Genomic DNA, 18047 nt, shown 5'->3' with positions numbered 1-18047 from the left:
TCCCTACCTGTTCAATCTAATCACCTGGGCACCATCCTCCCACCATGTTCCTTGAAATCATCCAGGGCTCCTTCTCTTGCTCTAATAAGAAAATCACTTCAGGCTTAGGAATAGAGAGTCCTGTTTGTAAGAAAAAAAAAGAAGACATAATCATGCTGTTCCTGAATTCAAACCCAGTCCTCAAGAAAACAGGCAACAACATGAAGGACAAGAGGAAGGTGTAAAGCAAGGAGAAGATAAAGGTACCACAAAGTGCTGCTCATCTCCGAATCTACAATGTACAAAATAATTCCCACCCAGACAATTGAAAATACACCCAAAATTCACAAGTTATTTGGGAATAGAAATCCTTACCTAGGACTTCCCTGGTGGCACAGTGGTTAAGAATCCACCTCCCAATATAGGGGACACGGGTTCGATCCCTGGTCCTGGAAGATCCCACATGCCGCGGGGCAACTAAGCCCGTGCACCATAAATACTGAGCCTGTGCTCTAGAGCCCGTGCGCCACAACTACTGAGCCTGCGTGCCACAGCTATTGAAGCCCGTGCACCTAGAGCCCATGCTCTGCAACAAGATAAGCCACCGCAATGAGAAGCCTGTGCACCACAACGAAGAGTAGCCCCTGCTCGCCACTAGAGAAAGCCCACAACACAGCAACGAAGACCCAGGGCAGCCAAAAGTAAAGTAAATTAAATAAATAAATAAATAAATAAAAGAAATCCTTACCTAGTAAGACCAGGTTGCTGTAATTCTCCATCATTACATCTCTATATAAATCCCTCTGAGTAGAGTCCAGGCATTCCCACTCCTCCTGAGAGAAGTCTACAGCCACATCCCTGAACATCACCAACCCCTAAAATGACAAAACCATGTAGTACTGTTAAAATTAAAGGAAATGTTTTTCAGATCAAAGAAGAGATGGAAAAGGACACTGAGGGATGGAGAAAATACACTGAGCAAATGGGTTAAGCCAAAGATAGGGCAGAGTAAAAAAATTAGTGTAATTAGAACAAAGTGCCTCCATCTTCTTGAATATTCCTATTGCTGTAGACAAACCTCCTTCATACAGTGAGACATTCTCATTATCCCACGGCTAGGGCTAGGAATGAACAAAACACACATTTATTTACAGTTTCCCAAATAATGAAATGGAGTAGAAAAACACACAGCAAGCTGTAGGCCTGGAAAATTACTATTTGTTCTAATGATCATCCCTGACTTACCAATATTTTTATTGTGGAAACTTTCAAACATACAGAAAGTTGAAAGAACTGTATAGTGAACATCTGACGCTAATTACTACTTACAATAAACTCTTAAATATGAGCTCCTCCTTTCCCTTCTTTTTTTCTTACTTCTTAAAGGAAAAAGTCAGAATCTTTCTAAAATATTTACCAAACAAGCAAAACCTCTGTTGCACATAATAGGACTTTGATCTAATTAAAGTGTACACCAAATACTAAGAATCATCATTTTCAGAAAGTATCATAAGTATTTTTCCTTATAATGCAAGTTCTTTAATAAACTCTTTTTAACTGGATATATCTTTCATCTTAGGAAGGCAAGACATAACCATTCCATTATTTTGGATATTGAGATTGAACAAGATCTCTAAGTTCCTTTACAGCTTTGAAAGTCTAAAATTCTCAAAAACTTATGCATCTGGCTAGTCTTACTTGTTAAAAAGTTCAAAACTATAGAAAAGCTAACAGTATATTGTTTAGGGATAAATAGTAAAACAACTGTGAAAAGCAAGAGAATGATGACTACAAAATTTTCTTTACAGGTTACACTTTGAGAGGGAGGGCAGGGTACAAAAGGGTCTTCAATAGGCCTTCCTATTCTATGTGTTAAGTACATGAGTGTTCTATTATTCTTTTGTAGTAAGAAATATTTCATATTTTTTTAAAGGGGAACTCAAAAATTAACGAAAAATAAACAGGCCTGTAAAGATGAGTTATCCCATTCAACAATCATTTCCACTTCATTAAACCACAATTCTGAATCTGAAAAAAAAAACCCCACAATTCTGATATGGGAGGCCCAGTGGAATGTATTTAGGCTCCATCATAGACCACTGCACACAAATGGGAACACTGTTAGAAAAGAATGGGATGCTAGAACAGAAAAAAGAGTGCACACATTTATGGTCAATTAATCTATGACAAAGGAGGCAAGAATATATAATGGAGAAAAGACAGTCTCTTCAATAAATGGTGATGGGAAAACTGGACAGCTCCATGTAAAAGAATGAATTTAGAACATTCTCCTATACTATTTACAAATATAAACTCAAAATGGATTAAGACCTAAATGTAAGACCAGAAACCATAAAACTCCTAGAGGAAAACATAGGCAGAACGCTCTTTGACATAAATCACAGCAGTATTTTTTTGGATCTGTCTCCTAAAGCAAAGGAAATAAAAGCAAAAATAAACAAGTGTGACCTAATTAAATTTAAAAGCTTTTGCACAGCAAAGGAAACCATCAACAAAACGAAAAGACAACCTACGGAATGGGAGAAAATATTTGCAAATGATATGAGCAATAAGGAGTAAATTTCTAAAATATATAGACAGCTCATAGAACTCAACGTTTAAAAAAAAAAAAGCCGATTAAAAAATGAGCAGAAAGGGCTTTCCTGGTGGTGCAGTGGCTGAGAATCTGCCTGCCGATGCAGGGGACATGGGTTCGAGCCCTGGTCTGGGAAGATCCCACATGCCAGGGAGCAACTAGGCCCATGAGCCACAACTACTGAGTCTGCGCGTCTGGAGCCTGGGCTCCACAACAAGAGAGGCCGCGATAGTGAGAGGCCCGCGCACCGCGATGAAGAGTGGCCCCCACTTGCCGCAACTGGAGAAAGCCCTCGCACAGAAACGAAGACCCAACACAGCCAGAAATTAATTAATTAATTAATTAATTTTTAAAAAATCCAAATTCCTTTAAAAAAAAAATGAGCAGAAGAACTGAATAGACGTTTATCCAAAGACGTGAAGATGACCAACAGGCACATGAAAAGATGCTCAACATTGGCTAACCATAGGGGAAATGCAAATCAAAACCACAATGAGATACAAAATGGCTAAGTCTTAAATATAAGATGGGACACCATAAAACTCCTAGAAGAGAACACAGGCAAAACATTCTCTGTACCAATTGTACCAATGTTTTCTTAGGTCAATCTCCCAAGGCAATGAAAATAAAAGCAAAAATAAATAAATGGGACCCTAATCAAACTTACAAGTTTTTGTACAGTAAAGGAAACCACAAACTAAATGAAAAAACCAGCGTACGGACTGTGAGAAAATATTTGCAAATGATGCAACCAACAAGGGCTTAATTTCCAAAATACACAAACAGCTCACACAACTCAACAAAAACAACAACAACAAAACCCAGTCAAAAAATGGACAGAAGACCTAAATAGACATTTTTCCAAAGAAGACATACAGATGGCCAACAGGCACATGAAAAGATGCTCAACATTGCCAATTATTAGAGAAATGCAAATCAAAACTACAATGAGGAATCATCTCACACCATAATTTTAAAAATCTACAAATAACAAATGCTGGAAAGGGTGTGGAGAAAAGGGAACCCTCCTACATTGTTGGTGGGAATGTAAACTGGTACAGCCACTATGGAAAACAGTATGGAGGTTCCTCAAAAAACTAAAAATAGAGTGGCCATATGATCCAGCAGTCCCACTCCTGGGCATATATCTGGAAAAGATGAAAACTCTAATTCGAAAATATACATGTACCCCAGTGTTCATAGCAACACTATTATATACATATATACACATACCTCATCTTCTTTATCCACTCATCTGTCTATGGACATACACACACACACACACACACATACACACACACAATGGAATACTACTCAGCCATAAAAAAGAATGAAATCTTACCATTTGCAACAACATGGATGAACTTGGAGGGTATTATGCTAAGTGAAGTAAGTCGGACAGAGAAAGACAAATACTGTAGGATATCACTCATATGTGGAATCTAAAAAATACAACAAACTAGTGAACATAATAAAAAAAAAGCAGTAGACTTACAGATATAGAGAACAAATTAGTGGTTATCAGTGGGGGAGAGGGAAGGGAGGAAGGATAATATAGGGGTAGGGGATTAAGAGGTACAAACTATTATGTGTAAAATAAGCTACAAGGCTATATTGTACAACACAGGAAATATAGCCAATATTAATAACTATAAATGGAGTGTAACCTTTAAAAACTGTGAATCGGGGGCTTCCCTGGTGGCGCAGTGGTTGAGGGTCCGCCTGCCGATGCAGGGGACACGGGGTCGTGCCCCGGGCAGGGAAGATCCCACATGCTGCAGAGCGGCTAAGCCCATGAGCCATGGCTGCTGAGCCTGTGCGTCCGGAGCCTGTGCTCCGCAACAGCAAAAAAAAAAAAAAAAAAAAAAAAAAAAAAAAAACCTGTGAATCGTGTTGTACACCTGTAACTTATATTGTACATCAACCATACTTCAGTAAAGAAAAAAAAAAGAAGAGTGGGATACTAAGGGACAAGACCCTGCTGCTGGGTGCCATCACTCGCTCCCTGACAGAATGGGAGGACCTGAGATGGGTTCATAGATGAAGCTTAGTTGGGCAAGGAAGTTTCTAGATAAAGAAAAGAAATGTTGGGACTTCCCTGGTGGCGCAGTGGTTAAAAATCCGCCTGCCAAAGCAGGGGACACGGCTTTGAGCGCTCGTCCGGGAAGATCCCACGTGCCACAGAGCAACTAAGCCCGTGCACCACAACTACTGAGCCTGTGCTCTAGAGCCCGTGAGCCACAACTGCTGAGCCCGTGTGCCATAACTACTGAAGCCTATGTGCCTAGAGCCTTTGCTCCATAACAAGAGAAGCCACTGCAATGAGAAGCCCGCACACCGCAACGAAGAGTAGCCCCCGCTCGCCGCAACTAGAGAAAGTCCGTGCACAGCAACGAAGACCTAGCACAGCCAAAATAAATAAATAAATAATTTTAAATGCTTTATTAAAAAAATGAGATTTCACCTCACACACCTATTAGAATGGCTACTGTTAAAAAGCAACAAATAACAAATGTTGGTGAGGATGTGGAGAAAAGGGAGCCTTTGTGCATCACTGATGAGAATGTAAATTGGCACAGCCATTATGGAAAACAGTATGGAGGTTCCTCAAAAAAAATTTTTTTTTAATTACCATATGATCAAGCAATTCCACTTCTGGGTATTTATTTGAAGAAAACAGAAACACTAACTTGAAAAGATACATGCATCCACATGTTCATAGCAGCATTACTTACAATAGCCAAGACATGGAAGCAACCTAAGTGTCCATCAGTGAATCAATGGATAAAGAAATTGTGATGTATATATATATATATATATATATATATATATATATACACACACACACACACACACACACAATGGAATGTTATTCAGCCATAAAAAATAATGAAATTTCACCACTTGCAACAACATGGATGGACCTTGAGGGCATTATGCTAAGTGAAATAAGAGAAAGACAAATACCATATGATCTCACTTATATGTGGAATCTAAAAACAAAACAAAAAAACAAATTCATAGATGCAGACACTAGATTGGTGGCTGCCAGAGGTGGTGGTGGGGGAAGCAAAAATGGGTGAAAGTGGTCAGAAAGTACAAACTTCCAGTTACAAAGTAAGTCCTGGGGATGTAATGTACAACATGGTGACTATAGTTAATAGTATTATATTATAATTGAAAGTTGCTAAGAGATTAGATATTAAAAGTTCCCATCACAAGAAAAACGTTTGTAACTATCTGCAGTGATGGATGTTAACTAGACTTTTTGAGGTGATCATTTCATAATATATACATATATTGAATCATTATGTTTTACACCTGAAACTAATATGTTTTACGTCAATTATATCTCAGTTAAAAATTGGTAATAAGAGCTATGAAAAAATAAAACAGTATAAGGGAGATAGGAAGTGCGCTTGTTGAGATGCTATTTTATGTAGGGTGGTCAAAGAAGGGTTCTCCAATTTGGTGACAGGTGAGCAAAGTCTTGAAGAAGTGAAAGAGTAAGTGATGCAGATATCAGGAGCAAGAAAATGCCAGGCAGGGGAATCAGCAAGTTCAAAAGCAGAGGGGGCAGAATTAAGTTACCTAAAAATATATAGAAAATCAAGTCAGAGAGGCAGCCGAGAGCCAGATTACATTGGGCTGTGTAAGCCATTGTAGAAACTTTGGTTTTTACTCTGAGTGAGATGGGCAGCCACGGAAAGTTTTAAGCCAGGGAGTGATGACTTACATTTTGGAAGAATCACCCTGGCCACTGTGTTAAGAAGGAATGTTAGGCAGGCAATGAAAGAAGTAGGGGGATCAGTTAACAGGCTGTTGCAACATCAAAGGAGAGATGCCTGTGGCCTAGATGAGGACCAGCTGAACTTGTACATGCAAGGCTTTCAAGTTCCGAGTCACCCTCACTCAGCTGGGCACAGGCCTATCACCTTTCTCTCCACTATCTGGAACTGCCCCCCTTGCTCCCAAGAATAAATTAAGTCTAGCTAGAATTCCAAACTGTGGATGTTTGATAATCTAATTAAGTGCTATGCGAAGTTTAAAATGTCCAGCATTGCCTAAGCAATTCGATACATGCTGTCCACCTATAATGTTTTGATCACCTTATATCCCCTCTTTGCCCCTTCACGGCCACCCCCACCAGGGCACTATGGGGGCACAGGCCTCTGGAGAAGAAAGAAGTTGTTGTCATTTCAGAAGAAGGAAGTATTCATGGATGTGGTCAAATCCATGAGTGGCTGTGGAGGACAAATGGATAAATCCTGTCCAGAGGAACATCTTCAAGGACGTGATAATAGAGAAGTAAGGAAACATAGTTCTACTAATTGAGAAGTTCCCCTATTATTCATAATCTGCCCTTTAAGACATCTATTTTCCTTCATGTGAATCTCCAGGGAGCTTCTGAAGAGCTTGACTCTAGCTAAGAATTGGTTTGATATTTACTGAGCTTCAACTGACAGCTCTAAAGCGTCTTCATTTTGAGGACCTCACATTCCTTTGGCCCTTTTACAAATAACTTCTGTTCCTAAAAAATTAGGGAGGAGATTTAACTATACAATTTCTTGAGTACTTTCTCTTTATTTTATTTTTAAATTTTATTTATTTATTTTTGGCTGCGGGGGGTCTTCGTTGCTGTGCGCAGGCTTTCTCTAGTTGCAGCGAGTGGGGGCTACTCTTCGTTGCGGTGCGCAGGCTTCTCACTGCGTTGGCTTCTCGTTGCGGAGCACAGGCTCTAGGCATGCGGGCTTCAGTAGTTGTGGCTTGCGGGCTCTAGAGTGCAAGCTCAGTAGTTGTGGCGCACGGACTTAGTTGCTCCGCGGCATGTGGGATCTTCCCAGACCAGGGCTCGAACCCGTGGCCCCTGCATTGGCAGGCTGATTCTTAACCACTGCACCACCAGGGAAGCCCTTCTATTTATTTTAAATTGCTTAATGTTAGTCATAATAATGAAAATGGATATGTTCTATCTCAAACATATTTTTACTTAGCTGCATAAAATGCCACCTTATATTGGGATTTACTTAAAATTTCCCTATTTGAGGGCTTCCCTGGTGGCGCAGGGGTTGGGAGTCTGCCTGCCAATGCAGGGGACATGGGTTCGTGACCCGGTCCGGGAGGATCCCACATGCCGCGGAGCGGCTGGGCCCGTGAGCCATGGCCACTGGGCCTGCGCGTCCGGAGCCTGTGCTCCGCAAGGGGAGAGGCCACAACAGTGAGAGGCCCGCGTACCGCCAAAAAAAAAAAAAATTTCCCTATTTGTGAAAAGTAATTTTGGATTTTATTATCTCAAAGGTTGTCCCAAAGTGTTATAGTCTCTGCTTTTAGATCTATCCGTGGTTCTACCATTTTTGTAACCCTTAGTGAATTTCATTCCAGTCCTCCTTCCCTTTAGATATCTGGTGATGGAGTCCATGGATTCCAGATTGAGAACTCCAACGAGGACCATTTGAGAATTTAATTCAAAATAGACCTGGAAACTGGTCCAAGTATTTACTCACAAATTACCTGGCAAATCCCTTGTCCTATTGGTATAGAACTCTTTGATCAAGAACCCATGTCATTCCTACTCCAAAAATATTGGCAAAGTGAAAGATCTTATCACCTGTTTGGACTGAGACTAACCAAAACCAACCCATAAGTTGCATGGCTTTTGCTTGGTGTGTGGTATGGTGTGTGCCACATATGCACTCATCTTATTTTCAACAATTCAGTTGTTATGATGAAGCCTCTGTATTTGCCTCACTAGGCCAGCAGAGATCTCAGAGGAGATATGGCACACAGGAGAAACTGCCAAATTAATACTAAGATGGAGGGGACATATAGGAAACTGGGTCTCTGGGTCTAACCCCAAGGCCTCCATTATGTATCCAAATGGGAAGTACTAAGGACAAGGTCTCTTGAATGGGCTTTTGGTAGTCAGGAATTGTCAGAAGAGGAAAAAAATATATGCCTTGAAAAACAAAGATTTCAGGGAAGAAAGAAAAAATCCCAAAGCACTTTGATCTTGGCTTTTGGATGTTCAAAAACCATTCTTTCCTCTTAGTGAGGTAACTGAGGAAAAAAGAAGAAACTGATGAGACACTTAGCTTTTCTTGGGATCCCACACTTTCTCCAGCCCCTCTCCACCCACACACACATACAGAGGAAGGTCAGGGAAGACAAGAATCCAGCCCAATGCAGTTACAGGAAAAGAGCTACAATCTATCATGGGCTCACAAATTACTCCTAGGTATGGAGTGGTGAAGCCACACTTGCACCATCACAACCCACCCACCATGGCACACATAGTGCTATACAAGGTCACCCGGTTACATATAACCCCACACACATACCTAGGGGACACACAAGGTCTCTATCGCACAGCCACAGGACTCCCCGCACCCACACACTAAGGTCATATTAGTTGCATCTGCACAGTCACAGGCGCCTGATACCACAGTCTCAGTCCTCCAAATCCTAGGCACACGGTGCTGCACACATTCAAAAAATCACACACCCATTACCGGAACACACAGTTCCAAATGCACAGTCACCTGCCCTCTACATCCCCCACAATGGCGCACAATGCAGTAACAATCACATACCCTTTCTGGGAACACGTACAGTCACAAGCACCCCACTCCATCACCCAGAGTGATCACCACATACTGTCACCATCACACACTGCGAAGACACACTGTAACAATTACACACACACACACACACACACACACACGATCTCCTCTCTTCTGCTCGCTCCGGACACGAAAGGCCGGGGCCCCAACTCCTCACCCTTGTCCTTCCCTAGTTCCGGTCTGGTCCAAAGTAGCTAAGTTGCACCGGGTTCCAAACACCCCTCAGCAGCTAACTCCGCGGAGCCAACGGCCCCCACCACTGCAAAACTCAGCAGCGAAATCCCGCGGGACATAGCGTGGGCCTGCGGATTTCTCTGGGAAATGTAGTCCAGAGGCTGAAAACGGGACCCCCCGATTCCTCTCAGCGCGGAAGCTAGGTTTGCGCTCATCCACCGCCTCTCTGCACCAATCAGAAGCGCAAGGCCCGGACGCCAAGCGGTTCGCAGATGGAGCCGGCATACCTGCTGGAGTTGCCAGTCCTACCCATCTCTGGCAGCTCAGTTATCGCCCGTAAGCAAAAGGCGAGACCGCAAGTTCGCCTCTTAAGCAGCTCCGAGTCGCAGAGCCTCTGGGAAACGTAGTTCACGCCAGAAAAGCAGCCAATCGGCCAGAATGCAAGCGAACTGATTATTTTCAGCTGGTCCTGGTCCCCGTGACCCAACCCGCCGGGCCCGGGAGATTTCTGGAGGTTCTAGTTCGCCTTCGGAATGCAGAGGGGATGACACACTTTTCATCTTTGTCCGTCGGGTGAGTCCAGGCCTCGGTCCGCGCAGCGCTCAGGGTAAGAGTGAAGGTGGGACCTAATCTTCTCTTTCTGGACTGTATTGAAGAGGCGACAGAGAAGAAATCACGATCTTGAAGAGTGTGTGTGTGCGCGTGCGTCTCTGCACTCAGGTGAGGAAGAGGGCGGGGCAGAGGATGCTGAAGATGCTGAGTTGTGACCGCAGGTGTGACTGGGTGTTGTGTATATGTGAATGTGTGTCACCTGTTTGGGAGACCAGGCTTGTATCTGTGTAACAGAAATTAACCTCTGTTAGGCTTTTGTAAAATGATAAAAGAGGGTATCTTTATGGGGCATCAATTTTATTAGAAGGTTGACAGAATTTTTTTTAATCTACTATATGCTAAACAACATTAACGGGTTATGTTAAAATAGGCACTTTTACTATGGATTAGAATGCAAGTTCAACATGCTTTTAAAGCAAGAAGGAAGATTGCAAAGTAATTTATTACGAGATGCTTGGTTTTATCTGTCCCAGACCCTCAAGTATAGACACTCTCCTCTACAGTGAAACTACTAAAATATTTGGGTTTAAATCTGCCACCTTACTATTTGTTTTCTGTTTATTCCACCTGTTCACAATCTTAACATTTTCAAAGAGTACAGATTAGTTATTTTGTATAATGTTCTTCAATTTGGGTTTACCTGATGTGTCCTGATCATTTATACATTTTGGGGAGGAAAATCCCATAAATGATGCTATGCTCTTCTTGGTTTATTTTATCAGCAGACACGCAATGTCAATATGTTCCATTACTGGTAATGTTAACTTCCCCCCCCTCCCCCAGATCTTAGTTCCCTTACCAGGGATGGAACCAGTGCCCCCTGCATTGGGAGCACAGAGTCTTAAACACTGGACCACCAGGAAACTCCCAGGTTTTATTACTTATAGTTTAAATGGTGTCCATAAGATTTCTCCACTGTAGAGTTAATTAATGAGTATGTTCGATTTATCAGTGAATAAATAAAAAGAAGCCAGCTGACAAAGGAGCCTGGGAAATGTAGTGTACAGAGTCCCAATCCCAGCATTACAGAGAACCATATAGAACCATATACACTGTTTCAGTTCAGTGTGGGACTGAAACACAATAAATGAATAACCAGCATATGACCATCTTGGGAATTTCCTTCACCTCTTATGTTGGATTACAGGTTTCCTGGAGCTTATGTCTTCTTTTTTTCTTTATTTAGTCTCACATTTTAATTTTTTTTTAAATCCTCCATTAGCACCTTGAGAAAGATTAATTTGGAATAAAATTTTGGGGCCCTTACAAGTCTAAAACGTCTTTATTCTAACCTCTTTTGGATGGTAGCTTAACTAGGTTTGGAATTTTAGGTTGGATATAATTTTCCCTTAGAATTTTGAGAGAATTACACCATTGTCTTCTAGCTTACACTTTTTAACTTAAAGTATGATGACAATTTGACTTGTATTTTGTTGTTATTTCTCTTTAGAAGCATTCTTAAATGCTTCTCTTCACACCTAGTTTTCTGAAACTTCACAAAGGTGTGCTCTGGTATGAGTCTTTTTGGTTCATTGTATGGGGTATTCAGTGGACCCCTTTATGTTGAAGAATTGTGACCTATATTTCTAGAAATGTTAAATTTTCTGAAATTTTCCTCCATTCAGTTTTCTCCTCTCTCTTTCTGGAACCTTCTCTTTCTGGATGTTGAAATTCCTGATTTTATCTGTTATCTTTCTCATCTTTTATTACCTTATTTTTTAACTTTTTTCCCCCCTACAACTGAGTGATTTCCACAACTCTTTCCCATATCTGCTATTAAATCTTTAATAATAGGTATTTTATTTTTAATTTCCAAGAGCAGTTTTTATATACATGTTAATTGTTTCCTGGATATAAGATCTCCTCTTACCTCTTGGTGCTATTGTAGGGGGATTTGGGGTGGCTTTTTCCTGTGTGTGTATTTTTCTGTTCCTTAACTGTATTCATCTCCTTACTTCTTTTTTTTATTGTTTTCATCTGTCTTTCATATTACTAGGTTTACATTTACATAGTGCTAAGCTTTCCCTAGTTTGTTGATTAATACTGTCCATTCATCATTTATTAATAATGCGCTAAAAAGATGACCGTTGTTAGGCCTCAAAACAGGCCACCCCAAGAAATGCCACAATGGCATATTGATTGTTTTGAATTAAAGTTACTTGAGAAACAGCTAGTGGGGAAAAATGATTTAAAAAACACTCTGACCCCCTTCTTTCCCCTGAAAGCAGGAAATAAATCTCCCATGTAAAACTATCCTCCCTATACCAAGAGAATAAAAACCATCCTTATCACCAGAGTTAGGGAATTCAAGGCTAAGAAAGCTGTATAAACGAACTTTTTTACTGCTTCGATAGTCTGCTCCGCCAAGCACAAGGCCCTTTGTTAAATCTTCACAAATAATTGTTCTTTTGTCAGGGGTCCCATTTCTATGAGACCTTCATGCATATAAATTAAATTGTTTTTTTTTTCTCCTGTTAACCTGTCTTGAGTCAATTAAATTATTAGGTCAGCCAAAAGAATTCAAGAGGGGGGGGATTTAATGTAATAACAATAGGTAGATAGATAGGGCTTGTCAACTTGTGAACTTCAGTATAGATTTCAGACATTTCTTTGTCAGCCCCAAAATGTTAGCATTATAGCTTTTCTCCTAGGCTATTCCATTTCTCCAGAGAAGAGCCTTCTCACCTCTTGACTGCCAGAATTTTGAGGGTCCAATAGTGATGAGGTTCCACCATTTGTTTTTTATGTATTTTTAAAATTTTATTTATTTATTTATTTTTGGCTGCATTGGGTCTTCGTTGCTTCGCATGGGCTTTCTCTAGTTGCGGCGAGTGGGGGCTACTCTTCGTTGCAGTGCTGATGGCTTCTCTTGTTGTGGAGCACAGGCTCTAGGTGCGCAGGCTTCAGTAGTTGTGGCACACGAGTTCAGTAGTTGCGGCTCGCAGGCTCTAGAGTGCAGGCTCAGTAGTTGTGGTGCACCAGCTTAGTTGCTCTGTGAGATCTTCCTGGACCAGGGCTCAAACCCGTGTCCCCTGCATTGGCAGGCGGATTCTTAACCATTGCACCACCAGGGAAGTCCCCCATTTATTTTTTATTATAATTTTTTATTAAAGTATAGTTGATTTACATTCCACTATTTTTTTAATCCCCTGATTTCAGCATGGTGCCTCTGCCATCTGCTTTTCTTCATAGCCTTGTGTCTAAAGCTTCCCTGATTCAATTTCTCTAGGGAATAAATATTCTATTCTTTGCCAGGATGGTGTGGTAGTGTATTATCTATTTCTGCATCACAAATTGCCTTACAATGTAGCAGCTTAAAACAACAGATATTTATTCTCTGAAACAGTTTCTGAGGGTCACAAATCTGGAAATAGCTTAGCTGGGTGATTCCAGCTCAGGGTCTCTTGTGAGGCTGCAGTCAACCTGCTGGCCAGACTTGACTGGGACTGGGACATTTGCTTCCAAGGTAGATGGCTCATTCACATGGTTTCTAGTAGTCCCTTGCTGGCTATTGTCAGAAACCTTCAGTTCCTTGTTACCTGGGCCTCACAGGGCTGCCTGAGTGCCCTAACGACTGGCTTAATAGATTACCCCAAAGACTGGCTTAATAGATTATCCTAAGAGCAAGTGATACAAGAAAGACCACAGTGCCTTTTATGATCTGGGTTCAGAGGTCTCATCCCATCACTTCCACCATAATCTGTTCATTACAAATCCAAAGTCATGAAGATTTACCCTTATGTTTTCTTCTGGATTTTATAGTTTTAGCTCTTATGTTTAGGTCTTTGATCCATTATGAGTTAATTTTTGTATATGGTGTGAGGCAAAGGTCTGACATCATTCTTTTGCATTGATTTTCCCAGCACAGCACCATTTGTTTAAGAGACTATTCTTTCCCCATTGAATGGCCTTGGCACTCTGGTTGAAAATCAATTGACCATAGATGTATGGGTTTATTTGGGGACTCATTCTATTCCATTGATCTATCTCTATCATTATTCTAGTAACACACTGTTTTGCTTTGTAGTAAATATTGAATTGTATCTCTTCCCCAGTCTCTTCCTTCCTAGGCTTTTCAGTCTGTCTGCTGCTTGCTCTATTATTTTTTTTTCATGGATAGCTGTGTGTAGTATATGCCTTTGAATACTTTTGACAAAAGCCTCCCAGGGGGCCACTCCAACCCTTACAGAGTTCTGAGAGGGGAGAAGAGAAACAAAGGCAAGCCCCTGTGCTGATCACTCAGGGAGCCACCAAACAGGTCAAAATAAGCACAGTTCTTTGGGAACAAGTCTGTATTGTCCACTATGGCACCAACAAGCTGCACGAGGAATGCAGGCCACCATACCCACAGCCACCTCTGAGGTGCGAGATAGTAGGCTGGTATGCCAAATGCCACAGTTCCTTCTACTGAAATTTAGCAGCTTCTTTCTTCGTTAAGTACTCCCTTGGTTTTTGTAAATTTTTAATTAGATTCAATAGTTATGAAAAGTTGATTCTGACAATTTTTGCCAGCTTAATCATTGCTTCATTGGAGGGATGGATCCATGGAGCCCCCTATTCCACCATTCTCAGTGACATCACACCCATTTCTACAAGTTATGCTTTACATATTCTACAGCTCTGTTGTTTGGTACATACACATTTAGGATTTATACATTTGAATAAACATTCCTAAAGGATATTTTCACTAGGTAGAGAACTCTGGGTTGGACAGTTTTGCTTTTTCTTTCACCACTTGAAAAATGCTGTGCCACTTCCTCCATTTCTGATGAAAAATTTGTTGTCATTCAAATTGTTTCCTCCTATAGATAAGGTGTCATTTCTCTTTTTGCTTTCAAGATTTTTTCTTTAGTTTTCAGAAGTTTGATTATAGACAATCTTTTTTTTTTTTTTTTTTTTTTTTTGCTGTACGCGGGCCTCTCACTGTTGTGGCCTCTCCCAGTGCGGAGCACAGGCTCCGGACGCGCAGGCTCAGTGGCCATGGCTCACGGGCCCAGCCGCTTCGCAGCATGTGGGAGCTTCCCGGACTGGGGCGCGAACCTGAGTCCCCTGCATCAGCAGGCAGACTCTCAACCACTGCGCCACTAGGGAAGCCCCCAGAAGTTTGATTATAATGTGTCTTGGCTGGGGTTTTTTTTTTTTTTTTTTTTTAACCGTTTGAGTTTTTCTCAGCTTCTTGAATCTGTATGTCTTTTGCCATACTGGGGATATTTTCAGCCATTATTTCTTCAACTATTTATTTAGCCCTGCCCTCTTTTTCCCCCTCCCTGTGGGACTCCTGTGACACAAATATTAGATCTGATTTTGTTTTCAGTTCATTTTCTCTTTGCTTTCAAACTGAATGATTTCCATTGTCTGTCTTCAAATTCACTGAGTCTTTCTTTCCTCTGTACCTTTCACACTGCTATTGAACCCATCCACTGAGTTTTGTTTTGTTTTTTATATTTTCAATTATTGTATCTTTTTTTTAAGAAGATGTTGGGGGTATGGGTTTATTAATTTATTTTTATTTATTTTTGCTGTGTTGGGTCTTCATTTCTGTGCGAGGGCTTTCTCTAGTTGTGGCAAGCGGGGGCCACTCTTCATCGCGGTGCGCGGGCCTCTCACTATCTCGGCCTCTCTTGTTGTGGAGCACAGGCTCCAGACGCGCAGACTCAGTAGTTGTGGCTCACAGGCCTAGTTGCTCTGCGGCATGTGGGATCCTCCCAGACCAGGGTTCGAACCCATGTCCCCTGCATCAGCAGGCAGACTCTCAACCACTGCGCCACCAGGGAAGCCCTCAATTATTGTATCTTTCAATTCTAAAATTTCCATTTGATTCTTCTTTATGTTTTCTATTTCTTTTTTTTTTTTAAGGGCATTTTTTTTTTAAATAAATGTATTTATTTTATTTATTTATTTTTGGCTGGGTTGGGTCTTCATTGCTGTGCACAGGCTTTCTCTAGTTATGGAGAGCAGGGGCTACTCTTTGTTGCAGTGCACAGGCTTCTCATTGCGGTGGCTTCTCTTGTTGCAGAGCATGGGCTCTAGGCATGCGGGCTTCAGTAGTTGTGGCACCCAGGCTCAGTAGTTGTGGCTTGCAGGCTCTAGAGCGCAGGCTCAGTAGTTGTGGTGCACAAGATTAGTTGCTCCGTGGCACATGGGATCTTCCAGGACCAGGGCTTGAACCCATGTCCCCTGCATTGGCAGGTGGATTCTTAACCACTACACCACCAGGAAAGCCCCATGTTTTCTATTTCTTGCTCAAACTTTCTATTTCTCATTTGTTTCAAATGTGCTTTTAATTGCTCATTAAAGCATATTTATGATGATTGCTTTAAAATCTTCATCAGATCATTCTAACCTGTCATCTATGTTGGCATCTATTGATATTTTTAATAGAATTTATTTTTTAGAGCAGTTTTAGGTTCAAAGCAAAACATCTTCATTTTATTGGACTTCACTTTATTGTGCTTCACAGATATCACATTTTTTACAAGTTGAATGTCTGTAGCAACCCTGCCTTGAGCCAGTCTATCAATGCCATTTTTCCAACAGCATTTGCTCACTTTGAGTCTCTGTGTCACATTTTGATAATTGTTGCAATATTTCAAACATTTGCATTAATATTATATTTGTTATGATGATCTGTGATCAGTGATCTTTGATGTTACTACTACAACTTGCTGATGGCTCAGATGACAGCATTTTTTAGCAATGAAGTATTTTTTAACTAAGGTATGTACATTTTTTAGGCATAATTCTGTTGCACACTTAGCAGACTACAGTATGGTGTAAACATAACTTTTATATGAACTGAGAAACCAAAAAATTCGTGTGACTCACTTTACTGTGATATTTGCTTTATTGTGGTGGTCTAGAACTGAACTCACAATATCTCCAAGGGATGACTATATTGATTTTTATTCAAGTTGAGATTTTCCCCATTTTGTGAAATTTTCTAGTTTTCCTGTAATTTTCTATTGAAGTGTGGACATTTGGGGCATTATGAGACTAGATCTTATTTAAACCTTCAGTTTGGGCTGGCTTCCTCTGATACTGTCATAGCTGAGAGAGCTGGAGACACGACCTTGTTTCTGCCAGCTGTGGGTAGAAGTCTAGGTTCCCAATTCAGCCTTCTTTGACACCTGAGGAGGGGAAGGCCTCCTCGTTATTGCTGAACAGGGATGGAAGTTCCAGCTCCCCTTTAGGCATCCACTGGTAATCACCATGGCTGGGATGGATAAGACTATATATTATAACCGTCCCCCAGGTGGTCTCCACTGACACTACAGGGGTTTGTATGGTCTCATTAACACTGGGCAGTGGTGAAAGTACTGACTTTCCAGTAGGTCTCCCTGAGACCACCCAGTAGAGAGGTTGAGGGATGCAGGTGCCTCATTACTGCTCAGTAGAAGTCATAGCTCCCCAAAGGGTCTACACTGACACCATGGGTGGGAGTGCTGTCTCATTACCACCCAGTGGGGATAAAAGTCCCAACTCCTTAGTCGTCCTTTTCTGAAACCACCCCTGTGAAGGAGAGGTAGGGTTGGAGCACCTTTACAGCCTGGTGAGGCTTTACACGGCCTTTGCTGGTATGGGTGGGGCCACTCTTTTCTGTGGTGTTTGGCTTGAGTAGAGCAGCTATTATCTAAAATTTTTTTGTCTTACTAGGCTGTCCCTTTCCTTGTTCTTTGGCTAGAGAACGGGCTTTTTCCTGAGGCTTTTTCTTTCTACATCAATTGGCATTCCAGGGTTGCCAGCTTCTTCAGCTCCAAGAGTCTCAGATGTACAAGGCAAAAAGAAAACCCAGAAAACTAACCACCATGTTATTCCTTAGGTCCCATGGTTCCAACCATGTCCACCTTTCAAAGTCTTGTTTGTTTTCTGTAAATATTCAGAGTTTTTATTTGTTCTTAGCAAGAGAAATAAGGAAAAATACACCTACTCAATCTTCCTGAAGCAGAAGGCCCTCTTCTACTATTTTTAAATGATTACTTAATCTTATACTGTTCTTTTTGTTATCTGGCTGCATTGGGTCTTAGGTCTTGGGTCATTGCTGTGTGTAGGCTTTCTCTAGTTGCAGC

At 41.3% G+C, this 18047-nt stretch overlaps 2 protein-coding genes across 1 annotated transcript in view; one reads left to right on the top strand and one right to left on the bottom strand.

Moving 5' to 3' along the window:
* LOC103072375 (putative zinc finger protein 56) overlaps positions 1-9654 on the bottom strand; it is a 31615-nt gene extending 21961 nt beyond the window's left edge. The window contains 3 exon segments of the mRNA XM_082931511.1: positions 48-120; positions 728-854; positions 9430-9654. Coding sequence (XP_082787637.1) covers positions 48-120; positions 728-854; positions 9430-9654 — 425 coding nt within the window.
* Positions 1-18047, top strand: part of LOC103081756 (zinc finger protein 567) — a 158607-nt gene that overhangs the window by 76864 nt on the left and 63696 nt on the right.

The sequence above is a fragment of the Lipotes vexillifer genome, unplaced genomic scaffold (genome assembly GCF_000442215.2).
Source record: "Lipotes vexillifer unplaced genomic scaffold, Lipotes_vexillifer_v1.1 scaffold182, whole genome shotgun sequence".
Lineage (NCBI taxonomy): Eukaryota > Metazoa > Chordata > Mammalia > Artiodactyla > Lipotidae > Lipotes > Lipotes vexillifer.
Note: the sequence above shows the minus strand (reverse complement) of the source record. Positions and strands in the feature narration are given on the sequence as shown.